The following is an 18,809-nucleotide window of genomic DNA, read 5'->3' on the forward strand; positions in this document are numbered from 1 at the left end:
ATGTTGACTTCAATATTGAGCCCAAAAGGTTGTAAAATGCTGAGCGAGAAGATGAGATGTTGCTCCTTCAGTTTTCATTGAGATTCTCTGGAACACCGCAGCATGCTGAGGACAAAGTGGCCAGCGAGCAGGACACTGGGTTAAAATGACCGGCCATGGGAAGGTCAGGGTCAGGCTTGCACACGTACCGGAGGTGTTCTGCAAAGCGGTGACATAATGGGTTTTGACAGAGAATCCAAGACCTGAGTTAAACTCTAGCCCAATCTGATTGGGTGGGTGGGGGGGGGGGGGGGGGGGGGTGGGGGGGGGGTTCGATGTCTTCTGTGGCTAAAAATGTTTTGCTATGAATCACACCCTGCGGACACTGGGGCCATCAGTTGCCAACTCTACCTAAACATGTTCCTGGAGATTCATTTTCGGGTTTCCTATCGCCATATCTCCTTCCCATCCTTCTGTTCACATTTCCAGAGTTTTTATTACTAATAAACAAAAATATTCAGAGGTTAAAATCACGTGATTCTTTTTTATGCTTTTTTGTTTTCAGGAATTGCTAACCAGAAAATAATCTGCAATCCCTGGAGACTCTACATCAAACATGGAGGCTTTCAGTCCTAGCAGGGCTTGAAAAGGAACACAAGCAAAAACCGAGATGCTAGAGATTGGAAATGAAAAAACAGAAAGTGCTGGAGAAACTCAGCAGGATCTGTGAAGATAGAAACAGAGTTAATATTTCAAGTCTAATGTGACCCTTCATCTGAATCTTCTGAAGAAAAGTCATACTGAACCCAAAACATTAACTCTGTTCCTCAGGTCAGATTCATTCCCAAGCACAAGGGGGTCAGAAGAGGTGTAACTGAAAGGGTCAGAGATAAGTTGTGGGTAAGTCAGTTTAACAGTTACCCAGGAGTTCGGGCATGTTTCTAATCCTCTGAGCTTTCCTGGGAAATTATTGAGCTGAAGTAAGTGAAAACCCTCTGAATTGATCAAGAGAGATCACTTTCAGCGATGCAGCAGTCCCTCAGTCCTATGTTGAAGTGACAGCCCAGGATGTGTATGCAAATATTGGCTCATATCTTGAACGTGCAAACTCCAATTCAGGTATGAGAGCCCAGCTGACATGGCTTGTTGGTTGCACAGTGCTTCAGTGCTGGGAAACATCAATGGATACCGATTAAAATTGTAGACTGAAGTAAATGCCAAGAAACAAGCGAGAGCATTCATCATAGTCACAATACACAGATGTGAATCATTATGCTACAGTTAGCATAGCACTGTACAATTAATGTAAAGGCCACCTAAGTTTACAAGGATAGCTCATTTTGTTTGAATAAACAGAATGTTCGCAGATGACACAATAAGTTTAAATTGACTTTACTGTGTGGTAAGACAAGCACAGAATAATTATCTAGTGTGGTTTTCCCCTACACATCTATGCCATTTGCTAACTCTGGCCAAATGTTTTAAGATTGCTGGAAAGCAATTTAGATTCAAGCATACTCTATTTTAAACACAATTGCCCAATGGTAATTTGTCACGTTATTTTAACACATCCATTTCAAGTGTTTATCATGTCGAATTGGTGAATTTTATTCAAGCTTTATGTTAAATGTGCAGTGCCCCACTGTTACCAGAAGATACATTGGGGAAGAGTGAGGGGAGAGGACAGTGCTACCATTTAAATTGGACCCTGCCACCCTGGGCATCTGGCTGAAATTCATCTGGTGCTAAAGGTGTAGAACTTAGTTATTCCAACAAGATGGCACGATGGCAGGAAACAAAGGGTATGTCACCCATTGCTTTCTTGAGCCATCATCACAGCCCTCTTTTTTTAAAAAATTGTTCATGCAATGTGTGCATCGCTTTCTAGGCCAGCATTTAATGCCCTTTCCTAACTGCCCAGAGGTTAGGATTCAACCACATTGTTGTAGGTCTGAAAGAACATGTAGGCCAGACCAGGTAAGGATGGCAGTCTCCCTCTTGAAGGGGAATTCCTTTCCTGAAGGACATTAGTTAACCAGATGGGTTTTTCTGACAATTGACATTACACTGCTAATTCTAGATTTTTGATTGAATTCAGGTTATAACTGGTGATCTCAGGTTATAACAATCTAGCGCTAAGTGATCTGCAACGGGGTGACTACCGAACCAGGCTGGACTCGAGCGATTGGCCGTGAGATGCCATAGCAGAGGAGCGTGTAGGAGACTGACTCACGCAGGGGAGAAATCGGGCCCAGGGTGGAGGAGAGTGAGTCCAGAATGGAGGAGCACATGCCTGGCGTGGAGGAGTGTGTGTCCGGCATGGAGGAACATGAACCCAGCGTGAAGGAATGTGAGCCCAGGAGTGAAGGAGAGCAAGCCCGGCGTGGAGGAGTGTGTGCCCAACGTGCAGGAGAGTGAGACCTCATGGTAGAACATCTGCAGACCCATGGCTAAAGAAGGACTATAGTTCTTTGTTTTTTCTACTTTATATTAAAAAAGACTGTAATGTTTAATTTTTAACTTATTTGTTTATTTTTCTACTTTGTACCCGGATACCTTTGCACTAAGATGGCACCGGGTTTGGTGCCATTGCATACTTTACACTGTCCTCCCCTACCCCTGCACTTGAGTACACAGGACAATAAACTTAATTCTAATTATAACACCACGAGGCCATTTCCTTTTCCTGTGTGTTGAAGACCATTACCAGGACCTTGAGTTCCGACTCTCCATGGTAGCACTGAGGGAGTGCTGCAGTGTCAGAGATGCCATTCTTTAAATGAAACCCAGAGAGTATATGATGAAGTCTCCTGGAAGACTACAGTTCTGCTAATTTGCTCTGGGAAAGCATGGTATACTATTTGTCCATTCTCTGCTGGGTTAAAACTCGTGTTGCCTCTCAATCAGCTGGTTACTTCTCACCCACCCTGATCAATTAAGATCAATTTTGTTGCATGTAATTATTATGACTGTCACATTATTGACACAATAGTTGCAGCTATAAAAGAGTTTATTGATATTTTATTACATCAACAATTATTTACAATGAATACAGTCAAACTTTCTTCCTTGGAGAGAGAATATTGATCATGTTGTAAGAAACCATTGTCCAGAAATTAACAGTTGAATGTAAATGCAAGTCATATTACATCTCTGTTTAGACATACAGTAAGAAATACAGAACAGCCCACCGCATATAAACTTTGATAAGATTAGATCCCAGCAAAATCATCATTTTTTAATGTAGAAAACAATTTTCATGTTCACTGATGTTTCGTTAAGTTATGTCGGTTCAATTCCAATTCCAGGTCATTTGTTTTCATGAGATTCAAAAGATAGTTACCAGACTAGCTGAGAGAAAAGGCCTTTGTGATTGTAACAGGGGTTAGACTTTGCCTTGGAACAGCATCTAGGTGGCCTGGGAGTTTGTAAAGATGAGTTACTCCAGAACAACAGGGCAAGAAAGCCAAAAAAAACTGGATCACAGCTGAAATGATTTCAAGGTTTGCATGCCTGACTCCGCTTACTAATGTTACATTCTGTCATATGCCACGCTTTGCCTTGCCTCTATCTCCAAGCCTGGGCATTCCCCAAATCCAAGACGGACGGATAAAATTAACGAGATTTTACCTCAACCCCTTCCTCAATGCGTCAATGCTCTCAGTTGTTTAGGCAACTGGATAAAAACGGCTAGTTAGATTGGAGGGGTACAGAGGCAGGGTTTCTGTCACACAGAATTTAATGGCCATTTAATGGCTCCAAACTGGCAAAACATCATGCAGGGCTGGTTCAGGAGGACCCCATAAGAGTTACCAAAGGCCATTTGATGGTACCACTAAAATGAAAATCAGAGCCAGCTTTGCAACCCACCAGATTTTCTGTTTTATTGACGTCAATGAAGGCATCGTATAAACCAGGGACCGGTTTGCTACTGCCCAGTGTATGCTGCCTTGCAAGCTGGATTTCACAGTGGAAACTGAAAGGAGAAGAAACATCAACAATTTGGATAGGAGTAGGGGTTCACTTCAAATGCTTAACTATCTTTCTCATCTGGAAGTTGATCGTTTCCAGCATTTTCTGCATGTATTTCTGACAGAAGTGATGTCACACTTGAACTCACAGTATGAACAAGATGAAGAACGCATATTAACCTCTACATTGGTTACACATCATTAAAATTACAGCACCTCCAAACAAAACTGCTTCTTCTGCTTTTAATGCAGGGGTGAAACTGTTTGTAATAAGTCAGTCTATTGAAGTAACAAATAGTGCAATTTTCATACAAATGGAACTATTCGGATGCTAACATTGGAACCCAAGACAATCCTATCACTCTTTGCCTTACATTTTTGTTGACACACAATTTTCTAGTTTCCTTGTCTTAGGACATCCCTCCAGATTGGTCCACTATCCCCTGGGAGAGGGCAAATAGCAAGTGAACAAACCAAAAACAAAGAGCACTCAGACACCAGGATGTTTGAAGGAACAATGTAGGGTGATTCACACTGGTGCTGAGGTGCTGCAGTTCCATAAGGAGCCATCACCTGGTGACCAGGATGAGATCCGTGTACATAAACCACTCTGTTGTTACTTGCCCACCAGTGTGTCACACCCCACTGAGACTCCACATGCACCCTACGCAACTTCAATTTAACTCGGTCACATTCACAACTATAACGTGAAAACGACTACCTGCAATTTTTGTATATTTCGGTGCATGAGAGACAGCATTTCCCATGTGAAAACTCAGTTGCAGCACTTCTAAAAACCAAGTGTAGGAAAGGATGTTTACAAATATTCAGTTCAGCCTCAGTGAAAATAAATTGCTCCCTTTTCGCATACACCCTCCAAGGTCAGTGCGGTACTTCCTATACTCTGTATGCATCAGGCCTCACTGAATGAGTTTGCAGCAAAGGTGTTGAGAATTGTTGAATCAGAGGAGTTCTGTACTCTTTTACGGATTCAGGTTCATTGGGAAGTGGATTAAGTTAAGTCCCACAGCAACTTCACACTTGAAATCACACGTATGAGATGTTAAGAACTGCCCAAACTCATTTCAGATAAGACTGGTGACAGCCCTGAAAGAAAGAAAGCTTTTGCTCTCTCTGTATGGGTTAGATTTGAATCAGAGTCCCAGAGGGAAAAAAAACATTGTTTGAAGATCCCCAGAAATATGAAACGTGGAGATTTTGCTTCTTTCTTTCAGGTCGTGTACAAATAGCCCATCTGATGATGGGCTTGGCAATGTACATTCGAGGGAAAAGCAATGCTGTCATATTAAATAAACTTATGGCTGCCTGGAGATAAATCTTCAGGCGATACAAGCTGCTTGAATAGTGGCAATTGGATCATTCAGGGAACTGAGGTCAGCACAATATGCAAAAAAAAGCCAAACGAGGGATGCACTGGACCAAACCCAGATCTTGGGGAACATGGGAAGCTCTTCGGACATATGAAGGATGCCCTTTTGTAGCTAATTGTTGTGCAGTGTGCAGAGTGCCCATGTGAAAGGGGCATGAGCTCACCTAAGGAAGTTCCCAAAGTTACAGCAAACCACCCAGTGAGATTCAAGTGAAATCCATATTGCTCCAAATGATACTCACAATAATGAACTACCAATGCAGCGTCTCAGACACTGAGAGCATATGTGAAAGGTTCGCTCTCTAATGACCTGCATTATCCACTGAAACATATAAGCTATGTAGGAAAACAGGAATGAGAATCAATATATCACCCAATCACATCCAAAGTACTTTATAATCGATGGATCACTTTTTGAATAACATTCATGTTTTACCTAGACAGCAAGCTGGGACCAATCATGACAACTACGTATTATAAACCAAGGAACAGTGACCCCAAAAGAATACTTTCATAATGAAATTAGATGATTGTACAAGGACTCATGACAGATTAGTTACTGCAATGTGTTTTATATCGTCTCCTCTAAGTTAATTTCCAAGACCTGACTGCCAGTTAGAGTGTGACAAGTTGTAAGCTTTCTCAAAATCTCCTGAGGTACATGCACAGTTAGCTTTCAATCCACGAGAATCTTCTAGCATCTTGGAACAATTGTCAAAACTTGTGCTTTTACTATCGAATCATCGTCATCATCATAGAAGCGTGGAAGTAGGCCTTTCAGCCCATCAAGCCCACACTGACCAACCCCCTTCCTCCCACCCGATCCCTGTAACCCTGCATTGCCCATAGCTAACCCACCTGGTCTGCACATCCCTGGATGCTATGGGCTGACCTGGTGCATTATTGTTCCATGTACCCTTTTTAATTGTACTTTTCCTTTGCCAAACCTCATTCTTTTCCCCTCAATGCCACTTTTAGTTAAAATCCTTTTGTATGAAATCATTAGCAACGTTGATATAAAGTTCATTTATTTTGAAGAAAGTGCTATAAACCTCTTGAAGTGGTATTTGCCCCTTTTGAAAAGCAGGTCAAGGAATTTCTAAATTACATCAGCCTTCAATGTCCTGCATCATCCTCGTAATCTGCATCCCTACTTCTAGATCTGTGTTACGCAAAGGACCTCATTGAATCCCTACTGTGTGGAAACAGGCACTTCAGCCCAATATATCCACACCAACCCTCCGAAAAGTAACCCACCCAGACCCATTCCCCAAGCCTATTATCCTGTGCATACTCCTGATCAACACACCTAACCTACACATCCCTGAACACTATGAGCAATTTAGCACAGCCAATTCACCTGAACTGCACACCTTTGCACTGTGGGAGGAAACCAGAGCACCCACAGGAAACCCACACAGACGCGGGGATAATGTGCAAACTCCACACAGACAGTCACCCGATGCTGGAATCAAACCTGGGTCCCTGGTGCTGTGAGGCAGCAGTGCTAACCACTGAGCCACCATGCTACCCCCACAATGACTGAAAGGAACAGGAAATTCTGTATCCTGGTTTCCAAATAAACAAAAACAAATCAACCTTTGCCCCTTGTTATTCGGCGCCACTTCAGGGAAGTGGCTTCAGAAATTTCAGAAATAATCATCTGTGTTGATACATATAGTGGTCTCATTGTGAAAAACATTCCCAAGAGATATAGAGAAAATGCACAGCAGCCAAGGAGATAGAACTTAACGAGGACAAACAAAAGTTTTGCTGATCAGAAAAGGGTTTTGAGGCTGGGCGAAATCACAGAGGGCAGAATCCATGCAGTTTAAGATTCTGCTGCTATATAAATGCAATATCGTTTACAGACATAGACAAATGGTGCTATGCACTGAAAGGTTCTGTGTTGGCCAAAAGAAAGAGGTGTCCAACCTCATTCCCACTTTACAACTCCATAGCCCTGAAGGTTACTGCACTTCAAGTGTCTACCTAACAATTTTAAAAGCTACAACGCAGGATTTTGCTTTACTTCTTTTTCAGACAGTGAGCCCCAGACCCTGCACCACCATCTGGGTGCAAACATTTCTCCTTAACATCCCAATAATGGAGGGGAGATGGAAAGGTTCAATAGACCCAGGGCTAAAACAAATGTTTATACAGAGGAGAAGAGATATACAGTCGGAGGAACCTGCAATAACATGTTAGAATGAAAATCATTTGATTTTGAAATAGTATAAGAAAGGGAAACTGGCACATTGATTTGTAAGCAGCTCTGGATATTCTAATAAAGGCAGACATTAGATGTAGGGCAATGTAATCTTTCAGAATGGAAAGTGCACTTAGTAACATTTCAGTTTTAAAAGTGACAGCATTATATGTTAAAAATTCATATTGTTCAGCCAGCTAAATGGGATAAACAGACAGCAATGCCTGGCTTTATTATAGATTATTGCAATTATTTTTAAACAAAACAAAGTACACTGACCAGCTGATTTTATTATTCTCCTCCATGTTACGATCAATGTGCTATTATGCTGACTATACCATTTTATTGTCAGTAAAGCAGCAGGTTTTTAAAATGGCGATGACTGTATGTCACCTGCACTACTTTCAATTAAAATAATAACAAGCATTTTTCAAAAAAATCAATGAATCAGCAAACTGTCCCGAATTTGCCAGATCTTGCATGTACCTCATCTTTCATAAAGGGGAGCTGTGATTTTGTGACTTAAAGATGATTATACATAACCTGTCTGTGAAAACTTTCTACAAACATTATAGAGGCACTTACCTTCTTGAAGGGGCTTGTATTGCATGGAGCCAAATCACTGGTGCATATGGCCCGTTGCAAAAATCTAACATCTCTACAGAACTCACAGAACGGTTTAACCTTATGTACTAGAACATGATAGGTTTGTTCAAAATCACAAATGAATGAGCTGGGGTAGGCAATGTTCTTACTTACAGCAAAGTCTTGACTGCAAAGACAAAACCTCTGGTAGAGGTAAAAAAGAGACTCAACGTCCCGAGTAACCTTTAATGATACACATTAACGGTCTCGCTCGATGGAGATATTTCAAATCATTCAATGCAGCTTCAATTCATTCCCTTATACAGAATTTACAGCATTGTCATGGGTCACATAGCCCAACCAACCACAGCTTGGCTTCCAAAGGTGTAAACACCAAAGCTGGCAGAACTGTGGTGAAAATGGATAGAGCTGACAAGATAATCAGAAAGACTGTGACCACGGCTCTTGCCTGAATTATGCAATACTCACAGGAGAGGCAGTCTCCATATGGAGGTGTGGACCCCACCTACCTCTCAGACTATTTACCCAATATCTAATGGTCTTTTCACATGTAAAGAACTCACAAGACTCTTCTATATTAAATTATACGATATCTTATCCTTATGACTACTATCAAAACTGCCAGAAATAGCTCACTGTATGCAAAGGCTTACTTTGACACAGGCTGGTGAGTAAGTGATGAATCAAAGCTAAAATCCTAAAGAAAAGCCTTCTGTTCAAATTTTTTCTTGTGATTGACTGATCCAATTACTTTCCTGCTTATCTAGTATTTGCTCCATTGTGCTTAAACTGCCAATCATATTGTGCATTGGACAAATTGCATCGTTCAATGATTCTGATCTTTCACAGAGGCATCATTCACATTGTCAAGTCATTATTGAGGAGATCTTGTTGAGATCACAGGGACTGGTTGTAAACCTGGGTTTGGATCTTGGGCAGATCAGCTGTGAGATGGTCCCCCTGCTTCCCTATACGGCTGCGCATTTCTGCACAGGCAGCAGCATAGTGACATTTAAGAGGAAGCCTAATTAGAATATGATGGAGAAATGAAAAGAGGGAATTGCTGATAGCATGAGATTGGATAAGGTGGGAAGACACTCATGAGAAGCACTGATCATCGAACTGAAAGGTCTATGTCTATGCTGAAAAAATTTCATAATGAATTGCTGGAGGAGGTTAGAACAGTCCTGCCTATGAAGAACATCCTCTTACACTTCTTTTACTGGACTGCAACATCATTAGGGAAAACATCAACGAATCTCAACACAATTAATGTTTCAAAACTGGGGCAACTGAAATGAAAATGTCACAACAAACATGAAATAGCACGTTTGATGAAGGCCATTGCAGAAGAGAAAGCAAGTTTCCAAACGGAGCCTTGGAGCATGAATGCGAGACACTTACACCCTGTCTTGGAGAGAGAGAGAGGCAGACAGACAGAGAGAATGGGATAGTATGTATCAATGAGGTTCAATGAAGAAGGATGGGCATTTTGTAGAGCATAAGCACTGACATTGACCAGTTGGGTCAAACAGCCTCTTTCTGTGCTGTTTAACCCTTCTAAAAGTATACTATAGCCTCACCCTTTATAGGAAGACTATTCAGCCTCAGCCAATATCCAACAGCAAAGGCCAAGAGAGGCTTCAGTAAAACAATTCACAAACTGATATCAATAGAACAATGTCATCCTTGGTACAATCTTCCAACTAATAATATTTACACAAAATACACAGCATAGGTGCAGCTGTAGATTGACAATGGGGTATTTCTGGCAGGCTTCCCAATGTTTCAACAACATTAATCCTTCAATTTAAATTTATTAGTTTACAATTTTGCAGTGGGGCAGCACAGCTGTATTCCAGAAACCTCCTGTGCAAAATGGTAGCATTCATGTGTACGTTCCCCTCTTACATCAACTGCAAATCGAAGGATTAACATCACATTTACAGCACACAAGTGATGTGTAAAATTAAATTACAGCTTTATGAAAGCTTCTTGGCACACATTTCATGAGTGTCTATTCCTTTGAATGGACTGGGTCTAACTGATATGGAAAGACCAGGAGTAGAGTTTGACTCAGTCACGCTACCAGTAATGAAAGCCCTGCAATGCAGACACATGGCCATGACTAACCTCATCATCTTTACAACGTGGCTACAGGGAATATGTACATTTTGAAAATACCTGTAGATTAATCCAAAGTTTGTACCTTCTTCCTTCCAACCAATTTAATATCTGAAAACAATCCAAGAGATCAGAAGCCAATGATGAACAACCCTTCATCATATGAGGTCGTAGCAATCACTGTGGTGGTCACCTTATCTGAATTTGACTAGGTGAGTCTGGTATCTGATCTATTCTCACAGTGCTTGATTGATTAAACCTGAGTGTTGAGTCTAAGTAGAGAGACAACAGAGAAGCTAATAGAAAGTTAGATTTGAAGTCTGGTATAGATATTTAAGCCTTGCTTAAAAGCCTGAAATAACATTACTGCACACTTAGAAATCCCTATCAGCATTGCTTGCTCTGAAAAAATACATATCAAATAGACAACAGTCACTATCAATTAGAATTCTCCCCATCCCCCCCAAAAAAGCACTGAACAATCAAATGATATGAAGTTTCCATTTATGATGAGAAAACAATTAAATAATTCCTACAAACTTGGGCGGAGAACCACATTGAAAGGTTAACTACTCCTGAGCAACAACAATATCCCAATTTTACATACAATATATAAAGATCAACTTAAGTAGTTTGCAAGTCATTAACATTGTCTTTTGGGCGACCTCTCCCTTTGAGCATTGAGTGTCCTCTGCAATTTAAAAACGGTTTTGAGAAACGAGGATTTTCTACAATACATTTTGCCACTGTCTCTGGCAGAATGTTAGGCATGGGATAGGGTGTATCGCATTTCTTAATATTCTGCAGAGAATTGGAAATCTAATTTATTTTGTTCTACTTGAAGGCAGGAATGTTACTCCAATTTTCAGACAGTCAAAGTACTTAAATCAAGGACTTCAATCCTGTGCTGGATTTGTGTGATCAACTAAAGCATGGTCCACTTAGCTAGTTTGTAGCTACAATGCAGGAATGTGTAAACCAGGCAGGCAATCATTGTCATCTTCAATCTCAGATAATGCAGGGGATTGGGAGAAAGTTTTCTCGTACTGTACTGCTCGTATGAAACACACATCTGGTATAGTCCTAACAATGACCTTGAAATGCTCTTGGCATTCTCATTTCCTGCAGGTGTCAACTTGCACAGATCAACAGCTGGCTTTTCTGGATTCTGACTGGTCACCTAAGGTGGGTTGTTGTATCAAGACATATTGAGTGGTCGGGAGCTTTGACCAAAATGGTACAAGGTTGTCAGTAAAGTGAACAACACATAAATACAGTTAAGAGGTTTGAAGTTATCTACTGGCCTGAATCAATTGCAGATCATAGTGTCCGGTGCATCCTTGATCCAGTATTTGAAAATTCAATTACAATTCAATTTCAGTTCTGGCACCACATTGCAAGGAGGATGTGAACACATTGGAGAGAATGCAGAAGCAATTTACAAGAACAGTTGCGGGGATGAGAAATTTGAGGATAGATTGAAGAAACTGGGACAGTTTTCCTCGGAGAGAAGATATCTGATAAAGCTTTTCAAAATCATGAGGGAGAAACTGTTCCTGCTCATAAAAGGATCAAGAACCAGAGGGCACTGTTTGCAAAAGAAGTAAATGCAAGATGAGCAAAGTTTCATTCAGCAAGTAGTTAGGGAATGGAATGCATTGCCTGGAAGTGCAGTGGAGGCAGGTTCAATTACGGCATTCAAAAGAGCATTGAATGATTATTTCGATAGAAATAATGTGCAAGGGTATGGTGAAAGAAATAGGAGATTGGCATGAGATACTGATGTTCTTTTCAAGGAATGGCGCAGGCATAATGGACCAAAGAGACTCCTTTCTGCGCTGTAGCAATTCTGCGATTCAGTGATTACTTCTTTTCAGAGGTGAAAACGCTTCTGTAGTCACTTCTACAGCTATATAGTTGTGAAAGTTGCCATTACGTCAGGATACATGATATCCATTACACAATCTGCTTTTCCACATGACTTACTGGCACTGTCCCTAACACCACTGGTTTAAGAAATGATAGGTCATTACTGTCATTCAGCCCCATATAAAGAATCTAAAATGCTCCTTGGTTTTTGGTTTTCAAGTCAATTAGATCCCTGGACAATGGCCCTTCAAAGACTTGGCTCATTTCTTTCAGAAACAGCTTTACTGGTTCTGATAAAACACGATCAACCATAGATGATCACTTTTTTAAAATCATGAATGGATATTCCTATATCCTTGACCAGTTGTCTTAATCTGTGTGTCCAACAATGATCAGATGAGGATCAATGTAAGTCTATATAGCGCACACATCTATCGCTCTTTCTAAAGCTCACAGAGTATACATTGACAGGAAGGGGTTAAAGGCAACACAATTTCAATGACAAGGTCACAAATTTTAGACCTTAAACAAACTAAATTCTCAAATGGTCATTGGCCAAATGGAAGTCTTGTGAGAGTGACCAATGATGTTCCCCCTCAGGAGTGTGTTTTCTAACTCCCCAATCTCCTTGCTGGCCACCAAAACCAGCAGAATCCAGGAAGATCACGTGTCAAAAAGAATTCAAACGGCTATGGCTTCAGCTGCATGGGTCAAAGCTGAAGGCTAGAAGCAGGAGCATCTATCCATCACCTGTGGAAACATGTATTGACACAAAAATTTTAATAGAAGCATTAGCGCATTTATTTGATTAACTGGAGAGTTAAACTAGAGTGAGGGATAGAAAGTGAGTGAAACGACTGCTACCAGTGGGAATTCTGGATATTACCATAGAATCCCTCCAGTTTGGAAGCAGGCCATTCAGCCCGAGTCCACACAGACCCTCCAAAGAGCTTCCCACCCTGCCTGCACATCGCTGGACACAATTTAGCATGACCAATCCACCTAACCTGCACAACTTTGGACTGTGGGAGGAAGCCCACACAGACATAGGTTGAGCGTACAAACTCCCCACAGACAGTCACTTGAAGCTGGAATTGAACCTGGGTCACTGGAGCTGTGAGGTTGCAGTGCCAACCACTGATCCACCTTGCCACCCTACAATTCACATATTCTATTACCAGTCCCAGCTCCTGCATCTTGCAATCTGTTTGCACCTGAGATTACATGCACCTGAGATTACATGAACAGAAGCCATATTGTGAAAGAATGAAGAGGACGCGTTTTCGTTGATAGTTTTCACGGGAACTATGTTGTGGTCAAAGTTAGAAGATTTCATATGAGTTCAGTCACGTATGTTCAGTGGATAACTGCATACCGCGTTGTGTACTGGAGTCCTCTAGTCCATGCTGACTGGGTTGCTCTCAGCAACGGTAGTCCTCCTGGGTAAAGGACTACAGAAAAATAATCAGGAGCTTGGGTCCGATCCCCAGTCACCATCCACTGAACTGTGATATACAGGGATGAGGACAGAGCCAGTTTGTAGGAACATCACAATCCATTCCCAAATGGCCCAGTGGCACACATGGAAAGGAAGAGGCAGAGGAAGGAACAAAATGGACTGTACTTGCTACCTTCATGTCAAGTAACCAGCTGGCAATCCTGTTCTGGCTTCACTGATGAAGATTTGGTTGAAGATATAGGAAGATCATAAGTACCCATGATATATGACCACCAGCCAACACTGTGCCTTTCCCAGATGTCTCTCTTCTTTAACTAATTCACATGATGTGGGTGTCACTATCTAAGCCAACATTTATTGCCAAGAGGGCAGTGTCAAATGCCGACCACTTTGCTGTGGGTCTGGAGTCACTTGTAGGCCAGATCAGGTAAGGAATTTTTAAATTCATTAATGAGATGAGTGTATCACAGGCTGGGCCAGCATTTGTTGCCCATCCCTAATTGCCAAAGAGCAGTTAAGAGTTAACCACATTGCTGTGAGTCTAGAGTCCCATATAGGCCTGACCAGGCACGAATGGCAAATTTTCTTCCCTGAAGGACATTCTGAACCAGATGGGTCCTCCAAGAATGGACAGCACTTTCCATGGTCATCATGAGACTCTTAATTCCAGATTTTTAAATTGAATTCAAATTCTTTCATCATGGCAGGATTCAAACATTACCAGGGTCTGTGGAGTAGTAATCTGGCGATAATGACACTAGGCCATCACCTCCTCTCATATCAGCTGGTTCTAAGAGGTAACATGGAGAAAGAGAACCCGTTCAGCTGAAAAGGGATCATCCCCTGATCCATGGGATGCTGCTTTCAGCTGAAACTCAGCGTATAACACGTGAATTAGCCCGACGAGGAATCTACTGCTGAGCAGAGAAAACGTGCCCATCTCAGTTGATGGGAGCTCTCAGGAGAGGAGTGTTGAACTATAAGCAACCTTTAATGAAAAGGTGGAAAACATCAGAGGCCTGCAGTGAGCACTTAACTCCTTTTGATTGACCAGGTGAAATGGGAACTCCAAAAATCAAAAGAACTGCGGACGCTGGAAATCTGAAACAAAAATGGAACTTCATTTTCATGACAGATTTTACAGTAATCATTTGCAACACTGAAATATGATTTTTAATTTCATAAAAAATGTCAAATATTGGTCATTTTTGTGAATTTGTTACCTATACTCTTTAGTTCACTCTCTTTTCTGCCCAGATTAATGGCAAACTGTTTTATTTTTCTGCATTGAATGCTCTCCCATTTCTATACTGAGATTATTTAAAAAATTTTAGTGCCGATGTCTTGCGTTTTGTGGCTGAGCTTGCATTTGTAGACAACTCTACTCCTATCTATGTCAGCTGTAGCTAAATTACTTGCAATCTTCTCTTTGAATTAGAAGGTGGTGGGGTCAAAACTCACTTTAAGATTCATGCCGACACTCTAGAAGCAGTATTGAGAGAATACTGCGCTGTCAAAAGTGCATCTTTAGGATAAGATGCTAATTCATGCCCCATCTGCTCTCTGGGACAGATGGCAATAATTGTATGTTACTACTTTGAAGGTGATTAGAAGGGTCCTCTCTGGGGTCCTGACAATATTCATATCTCAGCCAACATCAAAACAGAGGATTTGGTCATTACCATGTTGCTGTTTGTGGCAGCTAGCTTTGTGCGAATTGGCCATTGTGTTTCTTAAATTGCAACAGTGGTCACACCTTGAAAGTACTTCATTGAATATAAAGTGCTTTGGAATGTTCTGTGGTTGTGACAGCCGCTATGTAAATGCAAGCGGTTCTTCCTTTCCCTAGTTACGAACTGAAATTGTCAACTTTTGTGAAACAGGTTTGAAATTGGCAACTAACTTATAAGATCTACAATCCTCTATTAATGGAAACAGAAAAAAAAGCTAACCAGACAAGGGTAAAACACTCGCTGTGGCTGGTCAGCAGACACGTGGAACTCAATACCTCACTAACTCAAGCTACATCTTAAAGCATATATTCCTATAGAAGACCCACAGATTCTCTCTGCCCTGAGAGCCCTGTCCTCTCACTAAGATCAGGGGCTATTCGGCTTTATGTGCAGTGCTTCAGCACGCGAGTCAATTTCAGCTGCATTGCACTAGAAAATTGCTATGGGGGTGGGGAGCACCAGGTTGAGAGTTTGTGTGTGGGCAGTGTCAGTAAGGGGAGAATGTGATCACCAACACTGACCTATGTATGCATTTTATGCATATATTATATACAGGTGTATATATACTATATATACATATAGCACATGTATATATTTGATACACACACACACTATTCTCAATCCAAGTTCGGAGAAATATCCCATTGCGTGACAGAAGCAGCAGAATTACCACAGCAAGTCATTCAGTCGTCTCTAAGCTTTAAATACAGCAAAGTGATGAGAAAATAGACACAGTATCTGAAAGGGAATTGCATGTTGCAACTTTCTGATAACTTCAACTTGCTGGATGCCATACTTCCCAGCCCCAAGGAAGCCTCTAGCCTGACATGTCCTTCACAAAAGCTTTGTCTCTCTGAGTCATTCGTGACTAGAGGCAAAACATCCCTGTACTGACCACTGACTAAAACTTCAGAGCTTTAGAGAATTTCACCATCTTTGCCTGTAAGGCAAAACACTAATTTATTGTTGTAAAACAAATAGCACGGATTTGCAATATATATATATAGATATATATAAATATCTTACAGCCAGTCTATCCACCTTTTAACATCAGAGGTGACTTTTCTTACAAAGTCTTGTGCCTTTGAGGTGTTCATTACCACTTCAGCTCTGCAGAGTTAAGCCCTTCCTCCAATTCTGAGGCATTGTACAGGTATTTATATTATACAACTATCCACTTAGAAATTATTCCCTATGAGAGTAGCAGGTAGGATTACCAATGGTTCAGGACTGACCTGGAATCCATGGAATTGGTTAATCTCTGCAGCGAACAACCATGAGGCAAAATCACTGGGTTACCATGAAAGATTGCAGGTTTTGTTTTAGTAACTATAAAAATATTGGGAGATGGAATCACAAAGAAAGCTATCTGACTTCGCAGGAGGGAGGTCGTGTGTTGGAACCTCCAGGAATATATCCAACCAAGGTTAGCAAACCTATTGGCAGGCAGATGCTTAAAGCATTCACAGGACATTTCTGCCTGTTCACCATTTAAACACAGATGATGTGAAGTTGCTTATTTGAAACGGAGCCGTGGGCAGAGAAATGTTACTCTCAGTGTTTGTTCACTGATCTCGCCTTCTGGGTTATGATATGCCAGAGCACTGTGGATTTTGGGGTTTACAGGAGAGGAAGTGGCACCCATTTTTACACCAGCAGGAGGCTATTGCCAGATTAGTACATGACACCATCCATTGCAGCATAGCAATCACACTTTAACCTGCAGCGAAAATGCCACAGTTTCTCCCCACCCCTGCTGAACCCAACTCCCCACCCTGACAAAGTGACAGCTTGAACTACTAACCCCAACCCAGTCCAACCTCCTGCCCCCTCCAAAACTTCCATTCAGCTGAACCTCCTCCTCAACTCAATTCATTTACAGAACAAAAAGAAAACTGAAAGCAGGAACTAGCAATGAACGGTGTAAATTTGTGACTGCCTACATGGCGAATGGTGTAAAGAAGTTGCTGTTAAAGGGGATGTTTGGGGGAAGGGGGGAAATGGTGTGGATGACCGAAATTCCCAGAAGTCATCTAGGCTTCATCCTACTTGAGTCTTGGCTTATCAATGGAATGAAGGGTTGCACCAACATAGATTCCATTTGAGAAAACTTGCGTCTGGAGACCTCCATGGAGATACTTGTTGCTATATTTGGGTACTTTATATCAAACCCAAGGGGGCCCAAGGCAGTGCTTCACAAGAAAATGAGAGTTCCCAGTCTTGGAAAGCAGTAATGGAGCATATTTGTCCCTCGAATAATTTGTGTTGACGGCAAAGTTTCTCAGAAAATGGAGTCTCTTCCGTGTGAACCATGTCAATTCCACTGCTGCCACCATTTTGGTTTCAGTCACTTATGTAGAAATCACTTCTTTCATTCTCTTCTTGTTTATGTGCTATGATGTGAGAAATAACAGGAGGAGAGCTGCTGCTACAATGAACCAAGAAATCCTAAAGGTCGTGATCCCATTGTTATTGTGATACGGTTCAGGCGATTCATATATAGAATCATCTGCAAAACAAAGAAAAAAAAGTCAGCATTTTCAGCACTTTTCATTTTCTTCATGAACCCTGCAAAATCTAATAACGTAATGGGCAAATTAAAGAAAAGGCTTTACAATATAATGATTTAATCACATCTGAATGTCCTTCACATGCAATGAACTACTTTGACACACAGTGGCTGCTGGCTCCGTAGCTCAGGCACCAAGGCATCACTTCTTTCAGCTGTATTCTGTTTGAAAGGTAGAATAGGAAGACTAGAGTCTGGAGATTTGGATCTTTGGTTGCAGAAACCCCCAAGGATTGGCCACTTTGGAGTGTTGTTTGCTTGTTGTCCTGAGTGGTGATGCTGTGCTCACACAGGAAGTCCATACAACCTTAGAAGTTGAAGGAAGAGGCTTGGCCCTTTGAGCCTGCCACACTAAGATCACATTTTCCATCTTCAAGTTCCTGTACTATATTCTATCCCCAAACTCCCTTAGTATCAAATATATTGTATCTGAGGTCGAGAATTCCAAAGGTTCACGACACTTTGAGCGAAAGAAATTTCTCCGTATCTCACCCTAAGTTTCCAACCCATAGTGATCTGTGTGTCGTGAATTCTCAAGCCAGGGGTAATATCCCCTCAGCATCTCCCCTCTCAAGTCTCTGAAGAATTTGGTATATTTCAATTAGATCACCTCTGATTCTTCAAACCTCTAGGAAATATAGGCTTAGTCTACTCAATCTCTCATCACAGGCCAATCCATTCGGGTCAGGAGTCAGTCGAACAAACATTCATAAAGTGCATTCGGAACCTGCCTTCAGTTCTGTAAGTGGGAAGGTCCAACTCTAATCTTTCAGCAAAGACTTATTTTACGTGTGGATCTGAAATTAAATGCTGGGTATTTGTTTCATATTCGCCATGGTGTGTGAGGTGAGTCACTGCCCATTTTGGCCTTTCATACCAACATCACAAGGATAGATTGAA

General features: G+C 41.4%; 1 protein-coding gene across 3 annotated transcripts in view; it reads right to left on the reverse strand.

The window, feature by feature from the left end:
- Positions 1-2,971: 2,971 nt before the first annotated feature.
- Positions 2,972-18,809, reverse strand: part of LOC122565055 (ephrin-A5-like) — a 375,938-nt gene continuing 360,100 nt past the window's right edge. For all 3 annotated transcript variants that reach the window (XM_087976002.1, XM_087976001.1, XM_087976000.1), the window contains one exon: positions 2,972-17,849. In XM_087976002.1, coding sequence (XP_087832128.1) covers positions 17,734-17,849 — 116 coding nt within the window. In that variant the 3' untranslated portion in view covers positions 2,972-17,733. The remainder of the gene's footprint in view (positions 17,850-18,809) is intronic.

The sequence above is a fragment of the Chiloscyllium plagiosum genome, unplaced genomic scaffold, assembly GCF_037043375.1.
Source record: "Chiloscyllium plagiosum isolate Xiang-an unplaced genomic scaffold, Cpla_swu_hap1 HiC_scaffold_28, whole genome shotgun sequence".
Lineage (NCBI taxonomy): Eukaryota > Metazoa > Chordata > Chondrichthyes > Orectolobiformes > Hemiscylliidae > Chiloscyllium > Chiloscyllium plagiosum.